At 35.9% G+C, this 14,947-nt stretch overlaps 2 protein-coding genes across 9 annotated transcripts in view; one reads left to right on the top strand and one right to left on the bottom strand.

Moving 5' to 3' along the window:
* The window catches only part of TRMT13 (tRNA methyltransferase 13 homolog), a 12,371-nt gene extending 5,296 nt beyond the window's left edge, over positions 1-7,075 (top strand). For 4 of the 7 annotated variants that reach the window (XM_041127759.1, XM_041127761.1, XM_041127760.1 and 1 more), the window contains 2 exons: positions 1,538-1,943; positions 2,260-2,671. In XM_041127759.1, the coding sequence (XP_040983693.1) occupies positions 1,538-1,943; positions 2,260-2,458 (605 nt within the window). In that variant the 3' untranslated portion in view covers positions 2,459-2,671. Of the gene's footprint in view, positions 1-1,537; positions 1,944-2,259; positions 2,672-4,205; positions 4,449-5,298 lie in introns of those variants that run through there. The other 3 variants (XR_005933670.1, XM_041127758.1, XM_041127757.1) reach the window with 3 other exon arrangements.
* LRRC39 (leucine rich repeat containing 39) lies at positions 2,718-14,947 on the bottom strand. 2 transcript variants are annotated; one of them, XM_041127762.1, is made up of 10 exons: positions 12,480-14,947; positions 10,938-10,993; positions 10,249-10,449; positions 9,224-9,329; positions 7,986-8,142; positions 7,278-7,414; positions 5,600-5,745; positions 5,056-5,208; positions 3,822-3,961; positions 2,718-2,794 (listed from the first exon to the last, which is right to left on the bottom strand). In XM_041127762.1, exons 3-10 carry the CDS (start codon positions 10,371-10,373, stop codon positions 2,739-2,741), a joined length of 1,020 nt encoding a protein of 339 aa, XP_040983696.1. In that variant the 5' UTR covers positions 10,374-10,449; positions 10,938-10,993; positions 12,480-14,947; the 3' UTR covers positions 2,718-2,738. The 2 variants fall into 2 exon arrangements, with proteins under 2 accessions (XP_040983696.1, XP_040983698.1); XM_041127764.1 differs by lacking the exon at positions 10,938-10,993.

The raw sequence follows: 14,947 nt of genomic DNA, 5'->3' as shown, positions 1-14,947 counted from the left end.
ACCTCTTCAACATGAGTCCTTCCCACGGGCTGCAGTTCTTCACGAACTGCTCCAGCATGGGTCCCTTCCACGGTGCGCAGTCCTTCAGGAGCACACTGCTCCAGCGTGGGTCCCCCACGGGGTCACAAGTCCTGCCAGAAAACCTGCTCTGTGGGCTCCTCTCTCCACAGATCTGCAGGTCCTGCCAGGAGCCTGCTCCAGCACAGGCTTCCCATGGGGTCACGGCCTCCTTCGGGCACCCACTTGCTCCGGCGTGGGGTCCTCCCCAGGCTGCAGGTGGATATCTGCTCCACTGTGGACCTCCATGGGCTGCAGGGGAACAACCCATCTCACTATGGTCTTCACCACGGGCTGCAGGGGAATCTCTGCTCCAGTGCACCTCCTCCCCCTCCTTCTTCACTGACCTTGGTGTCTGCAGGGTTGTTCCTGTTACATGTTCTCACTCCTCTCTCTGGCTGCTGTTTCTGTGTCCACTGCAACTTTTTTTTCCCCCTTTTTAAATATGTTATCACAGAGGCACTACCACTATTGCTGATTGGCTCGGCCTTGGCCAGTGGCTGGTCTGTCTTAGAGCCGGCTGGCATTGGCTCTATCAGACACAGGGGAAGCTTCCAGCAGCTTCTCACAGAACCCATGCCTGTAACCCCCCTGCTACCAAAACCTTGCCACACAAAACCAATACATAACTGCAGAAAGTTAGGATACTAAATCTTACAGTCTGAATGGACTGATCTTCCAAACTGTCCTTTTAAGCTTTTCTTGCCCTCTAACCCTTTGTTGGTGAATGTAGCAGTTACATTCTAAATATCTACTGACTTCTTCAGTGGAATAGTAAATGGATAATAGGTGCAAGCCTACTTTAGACAGAAGTAAAACCTTTCTTGTTTTTTATAGAGTAGAACAAAGAGTAGTGTATGGTGGCATGGGTCATGTATTTGTAGTGTTTTGGGTTTTTTTAACACTGTTGCCTCTACTCTGAAATATTTTTCTTTCTAAATTTGTATTGGCTATCTGAATATGTATCCCAAGCAAACAAAAGAGAATAATGTGTTTCTGTCCTGATAATTTTAAACTAATACACTTTTTAATCTCAAATATGACACCTATATAGGTACTGTTAAAAGATGACACAGTTAAGCATTTAGAAAGTACATCTACGTATTAAATAAATTGTGTCCTAGATATTAAACTTTTAGAGCAAATACTTGCATGTTTTACAGGGAGTAGATCCTCCTACAATACACCAGTTTGGTAACAAAAGTATTTCAAATTTACTTGTGTAGAACAAATATTCAAGAGGATAAGCCCTTAGTAGCTCCAGAGGTCTCATAATATTCATCTAGCATTTAGGGTTTTCATGTTTTCAAAGCATGCTTGTAATTTCTAGCTATCCTTAAAATTGCTTTTTGTCTTAGTTTGCGATATATACTTTTATTCTTCTTTGTGGGAAGTACATTCCCAACCACGACAGAGCCTGTATAAATAATGGCATGGTGTTCATCACTAATTTTTGGGGGGTATATCTGGTTTTTCCCAGATCTTGCTTTGAGGTGCTTGGTTGAAAGTTATACAGCTTGCTGTGATGGAGAAAATGAGCAGCCTGCACCAAAACGCTCTAGGACTGATACGACAGAGGTGGCTTCTAATAATTCTGCTGATAATGAAGGCAACAAAGACGACTGTAAGCCTGTAGCTGGAATTGTTATTGCACTGTGTTGCCATCACAAGTGTGACTGGACACACTATGTAGGCAGAGAGTTCTTTAAATCAGTAGGACTTGGACCAGTAGAATTTCATTATTTTCAGAGAATGAGTAGCTGGGCCACTTGTGGCCTGCGAGAAACCACAACCAAAGCCTCTACAAGTGAAGATCAAACTAGTGACACAGAAGAACATGAGCAAACATTCAGCAAAACAGAGAGTGGTTCTGATACTTTACAAGGGTATGTAATTTTTTTTCTAGCAAATGGACTCCTGCAGAAAAGCAAAATTATGTATAGTGGTATATGAAATTGTTTTGGATTGTCCGAATGACTCATTTTACAGAAATGTTTTAATTACTAAATTTATAGAAATATTCTACTTTAAAAATACAATTTTCATGGACATATGTTTAAAAATTTTTAAACAGTCATGCTTGCTTGAATTGAAATGAACTTAGTGATTTCAGTAGTTTCTCTAAGCTTAACTACTAATGTTAGTTAACAAAACTGTTCTGGCACATGTTGTTCATTCTTTTTCTCCTTTTTATGGAACTAGGATACTTACTGTTGAAGAACGAAAGGAGATAGGTTGCCTCTGTAAACTGCTGATTGATCATGGACGGATTGAATATTTACAACAACGAGGATACAAGGCTGTGCTACAGTATTATATAGAGTCTACTGTGTCCTTGGAGAATGTCCTGTTGACAGCTGTCCCAAGTCCATCTTTGATACCAGAGCCAACTCATGTATGACAGGAGATAGATTTGGAATTGGTAGGAAAAAAAAAACAACTATAAAACTTATCTGGATTTTCTTTAAAAAGCTAATTCATTGCTTAGAAAAAACTGTTTTAGTCTTCCCTGTACCCAGGAAAAGGTCTTTTATTTCCCAGTTTCACTGGGAATTACAAATATGCAAACCAGTTCTCATGTGTGGAAAAATAAAATCCCTAAGAATATTTGAAACCTGTTGTATGCCTCTTTGCTAGGAAGAAGTATACTTGATATTTTCTTCCATTCACAGTTACATTCTTTATTCATTAGCATTCATGATAGGAGAAGGACCAGAAGTACAGCTTTGCAGATTTCCTGAAAGACAGTGGGTTAAAATAAGAGCAATTAACATACTTTATTTTCACTTTGAAGTTCAGAATAGCTTTGTATTTCCTCTTAAATTATTTAAGTAGGCCTAGGTACTTTTTCTCAGCCCATGCTGCTAGGGGAATCTGTTAAGGAAGAAAACTTATTTGTAAACTGTCATCTTGATATATTTTTGCTAATTTGATCATTCATTCATGAAATCTTGATAAGAAAAAAGCTGGCTTAGCGTTCTAAATCAAGAGCATTTCAGTCATTTGGTTTTTTTAAGCCTTGACAGTATATAGAATGAAGATCAGAGAGAACATTTTATATCTGCAATGAAGTTGTCCCTACAAGTAGCAGCTGCCACCTGCACATCTGTTCAGAAGTGCTTATTTTGGTCTCACTGCAACCTTTAAGCTGTTACTTTTGAGACTAGTAACAGCATTTATTTTTGTCATAGTGATTTAGAAATGGAATGAAATTGTGGGGATGTTTTGTTTAAGTGACTGGACTTTTTGTCAGGGAAAACAAGTTATAAGAAACATCTGTTTATCAGATGTTGATACTTCATTGCTAAAAAATGTTGTATGTTGGGAACATAGGTCTCTCCCTTACATCCTTCTTTGGTAGTCCCCATCTGGACAACATCCAAAAACACGGAAAGTTGAGCTTCATGAGACAAACAGTGCTGGAAGACCCACACTATGTAAACTCTGATTAAATTGCAAATACAAGAGACATTCATCAGCTTCCAGTTACCTACAGCCTGGATAACTCAGGCTTTATTCCAATATTCCATGGTTCCAGTATGTTTCTAGTAGAATATACACTGTTCATGTGAAGACCAACTCCTGATAAAAGCACCCCTGCCCTCAGTAAAAATCTGTTTACAGATTTTTGGAAAGTGTTACTCATTTATTAAGAAGATTATTCATGTTTCATTTGCATATGTATCCTAGCTTTCTTTTATCCAGTTTATCCTTCCCTTCCTCACTTTATTCCAGAGAGATTAGAATTAATAAAAAAGCCATACCTGTTTTCTTGAGTGACTCCTGGATATACATGTGCATGAATTCAATGCCAAACATTTCCTGTTGCTCCTCTTCTTCTGTATTCTCGCATGGAGGGAGTGTTACCTCTAACTCCAGTGGGTTGTCTCTGAAGTTGACAAATCTGACAATTCACCAGAAAAGGTTACTCTTGCAATAGGTTTTGTCCAGAGAGAACAACTCTTTTTTGAAACTGAATTAAGATTCCTCAAACAGTATTTTGAGCAAAATAAAATAAGTCTTTTCTTTTACTAAACTCACCACTATATTAGTAGCATTAAGTAAACTAAGCTCAGAAGATGCCTTATAATAACAGTAGCTGATTGTGGTGGGAGAAAACATTGCAGTCCTCATCGTTTTGTCTTTAGGTTTTAAGCCTTATTGTATCACTTATTATATCACAAGCGGATGAGTGGATAAGAACAAGAGTGCAAATGCCTGCATCCTCCCAGCTTTGCAAGGTAATAGCTAGCCGTGTCTCCTGTTCTTCATTCATCCCTGGCTTATGGTTGTATATACTTGTTTAAAGAGGTGCTGCTTCTTTCAAAACATCTGAAAACAGGAATTGTCCTACTGGGTTAGATGTGATTTATTTAGATTAGCATTCTTTCTCTAAAATGGCCAGCATCCAGTAATTCAAGTGAAAATGCAAACAACAGGAAAGTTTCTGTCACAATATACAAAATAATATTTCCAATTCTACCAATTAAAAATTTACATTCATTCTTTTTTATTTTTCAAATCAAGTACAGGAGAGTTTCATCCATATCCTTATACCTAATCCTTTTTGTTTAATCCCGAATGCTTGACTTCTCATTGCCAAAGTTCTACTTTTTTGTCATTTTTATGCTTGTCACATATTTTTCCTCCTAGCTCTTGGCTTTAGAGAGTGATACAAAAGGCCAGTTAGAAGGGGGCATTTGGACTTTTTGAAAATGAGAAAATGTACTACAGTCTCCTTTTTCATTTGGGACTGTAACTATCATAGCTTATGTCTTTAAATGAGTTGTGCTACACAAAGCTTTCTTGACCAGATCCCCAACGGTTGTGAATCTGTGTAATTACGCTGATTTATATGGTATTGTGTCCATCTGTACAACTGTGGACATGTCTTCTCTTTTTCACTTCCTTAATATCACTCTATGATATACAACTCAAGGGAGGCTTTAAAACTTATCTTCTAGTATTTTTATTTATATTTCTGTTGCTTTTTCTTACCTCAGATTTGTCATGTCCTTCATACAAGTTGGAATATCCTTAAGTTTGTTGTTGCTAAGAACAAGAGTACTAAGATTTTTCATATTGCTAATAGTTTCTGGCAAAGAGTTTATCTCATTCCTTTGGAGCCATAAAGTGTGGAGATTTTCCATTCTGTAAAATAGGTATTTGCACAATCAATTCAAGATTTAGAAAATTAATCTTATCAATCATTAATATATAGTAATTGATTAATTTTTACAGCCACATAAAGGACTGTCATAAAGAATACAACAATACTCAAAGGAAACCCCGTATCCATGATAATCACTTAACCTTTGGTTGAAAATGTCATTGGCGAGAAATACTTGATACTGAATTTATTGTTTGTTGTTTATTGAATGGATTATTTCAGCTCGTCCAAAATACCACATTAGAGCTGATAAATCTTAAGTAAGTTTGTAGTGAGGTTAACATTAAAATAATCTTTTGAAGTAGGATTTAATAATTAGAATTTCAATGCAATGGAATTGAGACTAAGATGTGAGCTTTAATCCTCATTTACCTGTCAATTGCATCAGGAAGCTCCTGGAGTTTATTTCCCCCCATATCTAACCATTCTAGATTTGGCATGTTGAGAAGAGCTGAAGGGATGGTAGTAAACTGATTCATGCACAAATCTATGTGTGAAAGCTTCTTTAAATCACTGAGCTGAAAAGAAAGGGAGATTTAATGCAAGTTTGTATAGCTGTTCCATTACACCAGTGCTGTAATAATGTTGACTGAAAAAAAGAAACAATTTAAAAACATTACAACATATTCCAGAGTTAATAAACACGGAATAGTTTCTGAGTTACATTAGCTGATATTGCCTAACAATTACAGTTCTCCCCTGAAAGGTAGGTAGGTTTGAAACTGATCAGGCAGAAGAACTTTATCTCCCACCTGGTAGTAAGTGCCCTAACTGCTGAGAAGTTAAATGCCATGACTACAATACAGATATACCCCAAGCCTTGAGAAGAAAAGGAATTTTAAAGACACCACTGTCCTTAGTATTTCATACTCCATGCAATATGCCATTTTTCATTAGTCAAAATTTAGATTTTTATGGATCACATTGCATAGACTGTATCTTAGAGTGAACCTAGAACCTTCCATGTTGTGAAGTCTATGACTATGGCAAGATATTCTAAAAATTAAACATAGCATCACTCAGTATTGCAACATCTAAGTCCTTTGGTGAATCATGCCTGCAGGTGCTTTTACAATGTTCAAGTGATACAAAGATGATTTATTGCAAATCTGGTCCAATGTCTAAACACTGAATGCCACTCAAGTACACATAACCAAAGCTTCACGGTGTTGACTTCACTGTAGTCTCAATAGGACAGAACTATGTATTTGCTATGAGCTGTTAATTTAAAAGCTGTCACTCTACATTACCATGTAACCTGTATCCACATAGATTTTATAAATTCTGGATTCTGGTTAATACCATATATTTTCATTTGAAGATCTGTTGTTAGGTATTACTGTTTGGACTCACTTAATTTTGCAAGGCACTGATTGCTGTCATTGCCACTACTGTTTTTTTTAAATAGATTAAAACAAGTAAATATGGTTACATACTTGTCATCTCTATCTAAGAGACTAATAGTTAGAGATGCAGGTCTCTTTCATGTTTAGGTCAGTCCAAATTAAAGCTCAATAGTAGGTGAGGAGTTGTTTTTATTCTCTCTTAATTGCTTTCAACAGCGCAGAACATTCATTCAACTCGGTGCAGAGGCAGTTGTATAAATCACACAAATGCTTTTCACAGCTAGCAGCTCTGGTAAAGATGCTTACAGTTGTGTCCTGGTACATGGTGTGAATTTGTATTCTCAACTATAAAAGGGAACTTCTCTGCTAAGGTGTCAGATCCTCAGTGGGGTAAATCAGTGAAGACCTTCAGCCTAAACAAATTAACATCAAGTGTATCACTGTCCTGTATGCACTACCAAGTTATTTTTCTGGACAAAATAAAGATTGTCTCCTTCAACCACTCAAGTATATGTATGTCCTTCTCATGTGGCTGCAGTTTGACTAGTCATATAAATATTGTTCACATATGTGTTTCTGTGGAGGTAGTTGTGAAATCAGAATATCAAAGCAAATCTGAAAACATGGAGTGCAACACTTAATGATAATTGGGCTTGGATAAATTCAAAATATGCATTAAACAAAACAAAACAGTCTGTCAAAACCTGAGGAGGAAGATCACAGATACTCCTGTTGACAGCCAGTTCCAATTTTTCCAGACTGACACAGTTACTTATTTCCTTAGGAACAAACTTTATTCTATTGTAACTGAGAAGCAGCTCTTGGAGGCTAGTCAGCTGGCCTGCAGAGAGCACAAATGAGAAAGGATAAATGTTCACGTTCATTGTACTAGAAATACAATATTACTTGTTTTGTGTTATCCTTATACTGTTATGCAAGTGCTCTGTGTTCTCACTAAAAAAAAAAAAGATTCACTGAAATTCAAATAGTAGGACTTCAGGACTCTTCAGTACAGAACTGCACTCTAGTTGAATGCTACAAAAAAACCTCCAAAAACTCAAAAAAACCCTAACTTATGAACATAGGCTACTCATGCTGTGGACTGAGAACATGAAGCATGTTTTTCAATATCACTTTTCTAGCTGCATTCTGATGTCTAGTATCTGCTGTGCTTACAAGCTTTTTTCTCATGGGGAGCTTTCATAAAGATACATCTGCTCCATCTGGCCATTTTTTTAAATTTATAGGGAATCCATGGTTTTAAGATCTCTATCTCACTGACAGATTTAAATTGTCTGTTTTCTAACTACCCAATATGATTGTTAGACAGGCAAAGTGCACAAAAATGTCATGTTTGTGTAAGATTAATTTTCTTTGAAAAGCAGCTTAAAATAAAAGAAAGCACAGCTCACCGATTTCTTTAGGTACACTTTCAATTGAGTTCCGGGACAGATCCAGAACAACAAGATTGTGAAATCTTCCAATGAACTGAGGAATTTTCTGCAAACCAGTTCTATGAAGCTGCCATTCCTGGAGATGGACTAGTTTCAATAAGCACGAAGGTAGTGTCTGAGACAAGAAATATAAACCAGAAGAAATTCAGCTTAGTATACAACAAGAATACAGGCTTAGGCAGAAGTTTTATTTGAAACAGTAACAGTCTTATGACTAAAAAAAAAAAAAAAAAGAGGAAAAAAAAGAAAACTTTCCTTCTTCTCAAGCTATACTGTAACATCCTGAAATGAACACCATCAATGTGGGTCATTCTGACCACAGATTTAACCTACCCACTTTTTGCTCCCAGGATTTAGATACCTGCACTACTGTAACTGCTTAAAAAGCCTCAGGCTTGCTTTTGTTTGCTGCTTTTTTTTAAAACAAAGCCAATATAACTGAAGATGAAACTGGTCTAAGTAGCTTTTTGCATTTAAATGCTGATCTAAATTGTATTTCCTAATCTGTTAAGAAAAACAGTGAGCAGTTGAGAGCAGAAGAGCTGAGGGATAGTAAAACTACAGTGTCTGTATGCCTTGAGTTCTGAACAAGGAACACTGGCGTATGGACCACCAGAGTATTCTGGCTGTGGCTGTCACTCTCTCACTGGCCTCAACATGGTCTAATTCTCATCACTTCATAGGAACTGGCATCTACATTTCTGTGTGGCTCAGAACAGACAGCTTCCACTCTGTCATAATTAGCTGCTTCTTCCCCATGCATTAGAAACAAGAATAGTATTCAGGGAATCTACAGGCTCATTTTCACTCTTAGAAAGTAAACAGCAGAGAGAAATATTTTCATACACCTAAACACAGAGGGTTTTCACCTTGATACATTTCAGTAGTTCTGGTGTGTTAATGTTAAATGACAATTTATGTAATTAAACTCATAATTTGCAGTGTAAATAATTTCTAATGCAGAAAAGCCTTTTGGGCTATGTTATTGCACAGTAATGCTTAAAATTCAGGACTAAAAAAAAATCAGCTTGCTTTTACATGCTCACAACAGTGTATCTCAATTCATTGTTAGCAAAGCACACAGTAAGCACTTCATAGATTAAAAATAGTACAACTGTGAGTGCAAAGTTGTAAATAGTAGTTTTCTAATGCACCAGTCATTCAACCGAAGCAACATTCATTCCTATCAACACTACCTTCCATTCTTCTTCCTCTATCCTTAAAATTGCTCTTCCATCTTCATTAATGACTTTTTCTTTGAGCTTTGCTAAAGTGGCTCTCTCCTCCCAGACAAGTAGTAGCCTACAAGTGAAAGATCATCTGTCAGTGGTGCAACCATGAATACAGGCAATAATTACTATCCATTCTATTTTCTGGAATAAAGAGACAGTAGCCTTTTTGGATGTCAAACAATATTTATTATATCTGGATGCTAAGTATACTATCAATTTGAGTGAAGACTAGAACATAAAGTAAAGTTTGGCTGAGGTAATTTATAGGAATTCTATTTTCCAGTTCTTCAAATTTACAGTCAGAAGGAAGACATAACTTCATTCACTTTCATCATGTTGCAGCAGGGCAACAGAATAGAAAGTCATGTGGAATTAAGTTCCAAAGCCATTAATTTTGAAGCAGTCTCCTAAAAAGAAAGCCTTCACTTCCACCAAGTGTAAGTACAGTCAAACAAGGTCAATCAGTTAGGGTTTCTTTCAGCTTGATTTCCAAAGGGGACTTGAACAAGCATTATGAAAATTAGGCTAATTCTCTTTCTTTCTGCTTCTATTTTCCATTAGTAACTTTTGAATTTGTTATTCCATTTCAAACACATCTGACAAATTAGGAAGAGTTCCAAAAATAGAATGCTAAATCTCTTCACATTTCATGAAATTGCTGGCCAGATAGAAGACCAAGTGACCCTGTTAATGCCTCCATTGAGAAGAAAGCATAACAAATTAAATCCCCCCTGGTTAGAATATCCACACAGGAGAGGATTTTAATATCTGAATTTAGGGGCTTTAGTATATATGCTAATATTTTTATCGCAGAACACAATTCTTGGTTTGACCTGACCATATTGCTAGATTCTAACCAGTGGGAATTCTTCTGGAGTAACGACTGAAGAACTAGACTCTGGATGAGTTTGAAAAGACCAATTGTAGTCTTCTGAAATGTAACATATGGTCTAGCTTTTCACATACTTAAAAATCTACAGTTTACCTACCTTCCTGCAGACCTCTGTCTGAATTCCTTTTCTTTCTGTAATTCTTCATTTATCTTGTGTATTCTCACTTCCCAAAGTGTCTTCACAGCAGTGAATGTTCCAATGCAAACTGCAGTTTCAGTCATGATCCTTACATGTTCAGATTCAGTCACAGGAATCAGACTGTGAGTTTCAGGCTCAATGCATCAGCATGTGCAGCAGCTACCAGATGGGGACAGTGACGTGAAGACTAAAATACTGCAATACCCACTTGATTATATTATTAAATTTAGTTTAGGTGTAGAACTGACAGAATTTTACCAACTGCTTTCTTTTTATGAAAACAGGTAATTACACCTAGTTAAGTTTTCTTATAATAAGAAGTGGTATTCTTGCAACCTCTCTGCATTCTTAGTCAGTGAACAACTGCTTCTCTCAGATCCTTCCAATGGTAGGCTAAGTACTGACCAGAATTATTAAATGCAGATATGAGCATTCATTCCCTTCCCAGGAAGAAATTAAGCTGTTACTTGCAATTTAAAACAGTTAAATCCTGGTAGTTGCATCCTGGCAGCTACCTGGTATTAAAGGAGTTTTGCACTTTAGAGAAACTGAACTGTTGCTGGAAATAAATTAGTATACTTTATTTGCATTCATCTTCTTCATAGTTTAACTCATTATAATATATTTTATAGTTAGTAATGCATTACCTTTAAGAAAAAGCTTTCTAACTTCAGATCTCTCTTTGAATCTTCTTGTAGCCCTGCTGAGGGTCAGGATCCACATTAAAAAAAAAAAAAAAATTCAGCCTAAAGTTTTGAAGTCATCTATTCCTTAGTGAGATAATACATATTTTCCTGAAAAGCAGCAAAGTACGATACTCAGTCATCCTAATCAGTGCATCCCTCTAAAAAGCATTCTTCTTGCCATTGTTGTAGTCATTCGGGAAAGGTTTTTTTGGAAATAAACTGGAGCCAAGATACTGATATTCAGATAAGCTTGGAGGGCTAAACTTCATGGCAGCAGCAGTGTACTCTGATGATCCCTTTCAAACTTTTACTCATACTTGCAGGGACGAGCAAGAAAAATGTCTTACATACCCATTCAAACTAAAAAAGTGAGGATAACTTTCTTCCAAACAAGCAGGTAGATAACAACAAAAGTGGAATTTCAGATCTTTTCATACATTTATTTCCCTACAGTAATTGCTGCAGATCTGTCTTTTAGAGCAATCTTTTCTATCATATTTATTCTATTATAATATTGTCTGGCATGGATAAGTCACAATTGCTTAGTGAACATTTTTGTGTTCAAACTGTCAATCATTCTATTTTATGTTTACCATGTCTTTTGCCAACATAATTATTTGTAAAGCCTGATAATACTGAAATCACTTAATAAAAAACGTATAGGCAAATAGTAAGAAATGTAAATTGTCAGGATTGGTTCCTGTTGTAAAGACAGCATAAAAATCAAATTATAATGCTTGAATAAAGAAGAATCTAGTCCAATACATTAATATTAAGGATTCTTAACTGTTCTGTTTTTTAAGGAAAAACTGCAGGATTTGACAGGTGATGCAAATGGCAACCACAGTGCGGCACAATGCAGTCTGGCATTTGGGTTCCTAAAGAGGGACTGAATTTCTTCCTGTAAAGAGAGGATTGTATCCTCTTCCCCCACTCCCCATAAATGTGATCACAGTTACTAGTTTGAAGGATTAACTTCTCTTTCAGTGGTCTTTGCAGTAATTACCTTTCCCATTCCTCATCCAAATATACAATAGTAATGACTAAGACATGAGGTTTTTTTCTCTGATTAGTGGTTACAATTTAAACTGCCTTATTTTTCTGGATTAAGCATCTACTGTGATTAAGTGATTTACCTGATCTATCATTTCTTGCTGTTTTGAGATATTTTTTGAACTATAAGCCCTTTTAGGTAGAAAACTAGCAATCTTTTATATAAATTGTGCAGAAAAGAGACATTTGTTAATACTTGTACTACTAAAACCAGTATCGGACTCTACAGTCGAAACAATACTTATTTTTAGTAAAGCTTACAGCTTCTTGTTCTTAGATCTTATTATTTGTCAGGAGAATAAAAAACATAATAATCATGCCATCACAGCCAAGAATTCAGTAGTGAATTGCCAAGTGTGGCTGTAAAACAACTGCAAATTTACTCCCAAGTAATCAGATCTCCTAGCAACTTCACCTCCAAGCATCTGAAAGAGTATAACAACAACTTACCTCAATGATTTGGTGTTTTCAAGGATTTTCTGTGACTCATTGCTTTCTGGGCAACAGCAAAGATAAATTATGAAGCTTGTCTGCACTACCAAAACCATTTACAACTTTCACCCAGACTCCAATGCAATGTCAGTCTAGTTCTAATTTTAACCTATGCTGAGAATAGAAGGTATCACATGAGGCACTACTGCAAAACCCCCAAGCATTTACCACTCTTAATGTCTTCCCAGTTTGCTGAACATGACTGGACTCCCATAAACTCCCAGATTCATATTAACAAAAGTTACAAATTGTGAACAAAAAGAACAAAGGACTACTTGTTATGCTCCACAATGAAAAATAAGCTAGTTTTGAATTAAAAATGGCAATTACTTGCTTTACTCTAGTAATGTTTCTCTGCAAGATAACTGAGCTTCAAAGTGCTATTAAACAGCAACATTGACTAATTAGACTAGAAAAAGTATTACATCACTAAGTATTTCACTTATTACTTTTGTCCATGCTGAAAAATTCTTGAAGAATTTTGGTGTAAATTATCAAAGTCCAGAAAGAAAAGTAATCTTTATCAGGATGTGCAGAGGGGTTATTACTCACCCCTTTTCATGCTTCCAATTTAACATTCTATTTCTTCAAAGAGCCCTTGGAGAAGATAAAAGGAGAACAACTCTATCAGAATCTTTTCTTCAACCAAACGGAAAGAGGCAGAGAGCAACAATCACAGGTCACTATTTGAGATAGAAGCCATAAAACTGGATAACCCTAACCAATTCTTGCACTGGAGTATAAAATGTGAAGATGAAATTTTAAAAATATCATTCATTTGGTTATAACCCTCTTTCAGTGGAAATAATTTTTCCTATTAGCCTTGGATTCTAGCATTACCACATAGAACTTTATAACCAAAAAACCCCTCTCTAGGCCACGACCAACTAAAAACCTGAACACCGATACCTTTTTAAAGACATTAACTGCTATAGTTTTCAATCTTCTAAGCTGTTTGTTTGTTTGTTTAAGTTATGCAAAAACAAAAATGATCCAACGGGTTCTTTGGTATTTCTTCTTTCAGTTCTGGTATAGATTCAATCCCCACAGTGTTTTTTAATCAATGTTTTTTCTTGATCTAAAAAAGTCGTAACTGAAAACCTAATCGCTACTTAATTTTTTCCTTCTTAAAAGAAACAGGTAAGTAGAGCTAGGAAAAAACCCCAACTTTCCCTTTTATTGGAGTTTTGAGACACAAAAAAATCTCAGGCACCTTGTGTGAGCAAAATTATTCTGTCTCAAATATTTAAAAAAATCACTTTATTGCTTTCTATCATACACTTACATTTCCTGAATTTATTTTCTTCATGGTCATCAGATTAAAAAATATACTATTCAGACTAAGCCCTTACCACAACAATATACTTGTAGGAAAGTAGCCATTAGGCTGTGTTCTTTTGGTAGTCTTGAGTGCAGTAGGTTCTTTAAGATAAGAAGAAATAGAAGTTTGAGTCACCTGTACAGGATTGCCTGCATAAAATTCACAAATAAAAACAATATTACTGCAGTTCTTTGTGGCTTTAATTTTTTTTTATTAGGAATAAATAAATCTGATAAAAATGAAATAAGTGATAAGCACGATATATTAGTCAAACTTTGCAAAAAATGACCTATATATAAAAGACCCTTATACCACAATAGAAATATAAATAGCACCTTACATGTATGCTCCCATGCTCCCTCCCCTACGTTACCGGCTTTCCTCTTGCTCAGTCTCAGCATCAAGGATAGCAGAGACTACCTCTGGTAGCTTGTGTCTTCCATCTTCACAGCTAAATGCAATAGACAACTTTGGCCTACAATTTTGGAGAATGCTCCTGTAGAAGCAGTTTTTGATATATCTAAAGAAAGGAGAAAATGTCCATTTTGTGCCTCACAAATTGATTTTTACAGCCATATAACTGTCTTTTCTTGTGTCTATTTGCAACTTATGTTTCTAGAAGGTATTTATATCCAACGGTTTTCTTCATATCTCCTGTTAAATAACCACTGCAATCCTCATCTGTTTAGTTTACCTTAAAGCCACATAACTGTTGTCTGTTCTGAAGGCATTAACTTGAACCTATTCATTATGTGCCTTGTATCTGAGTTTAAAAAGTCCTTATCTCACATAGTATTTTTTTAATGTTAATTCTTTGTTGTATCTGATTCATCTGTCAAATTCTAGTATCTGAACATCAATAATACAATGCAAGCTTTTAGAACACATTCTGCTTACTGTCAGGCTTACCTGATGACAGAATAACAAATGAGATACTTTTTTTTTTTTTTTTTTAAACAGACAGATGCTTTCTGTAAGAAACAAAAATAACTGGAAAGTATTTAAGGACTGCAACTACTTCCAGCGTATCAAAGTACAGGATATTCTAGAGAGTATTAAGGCCCTGATAGTTATCAGTAAAATGTTATCAGTAAGCATCTGAATA

Source organism: Aquila chrysaetos, chromosome 12 (genome assembly GCF_900496995.4).
Source record: "Aquila chrysaetos chrysaetos chromosome 12, bAquChr1.4, whole genome shotgun sequence".
Taxonomy (NCBI): Eukaryota; Metazoa; Chordata; class Aves; order Accipitriformes; family Accipitridae; genus Aquila; species Aquila chrysaetos.
Note: the sequence above shows the minus strand (reverse complement) of the source record. Positions and strands in the feature narration are given on the sequence as shown.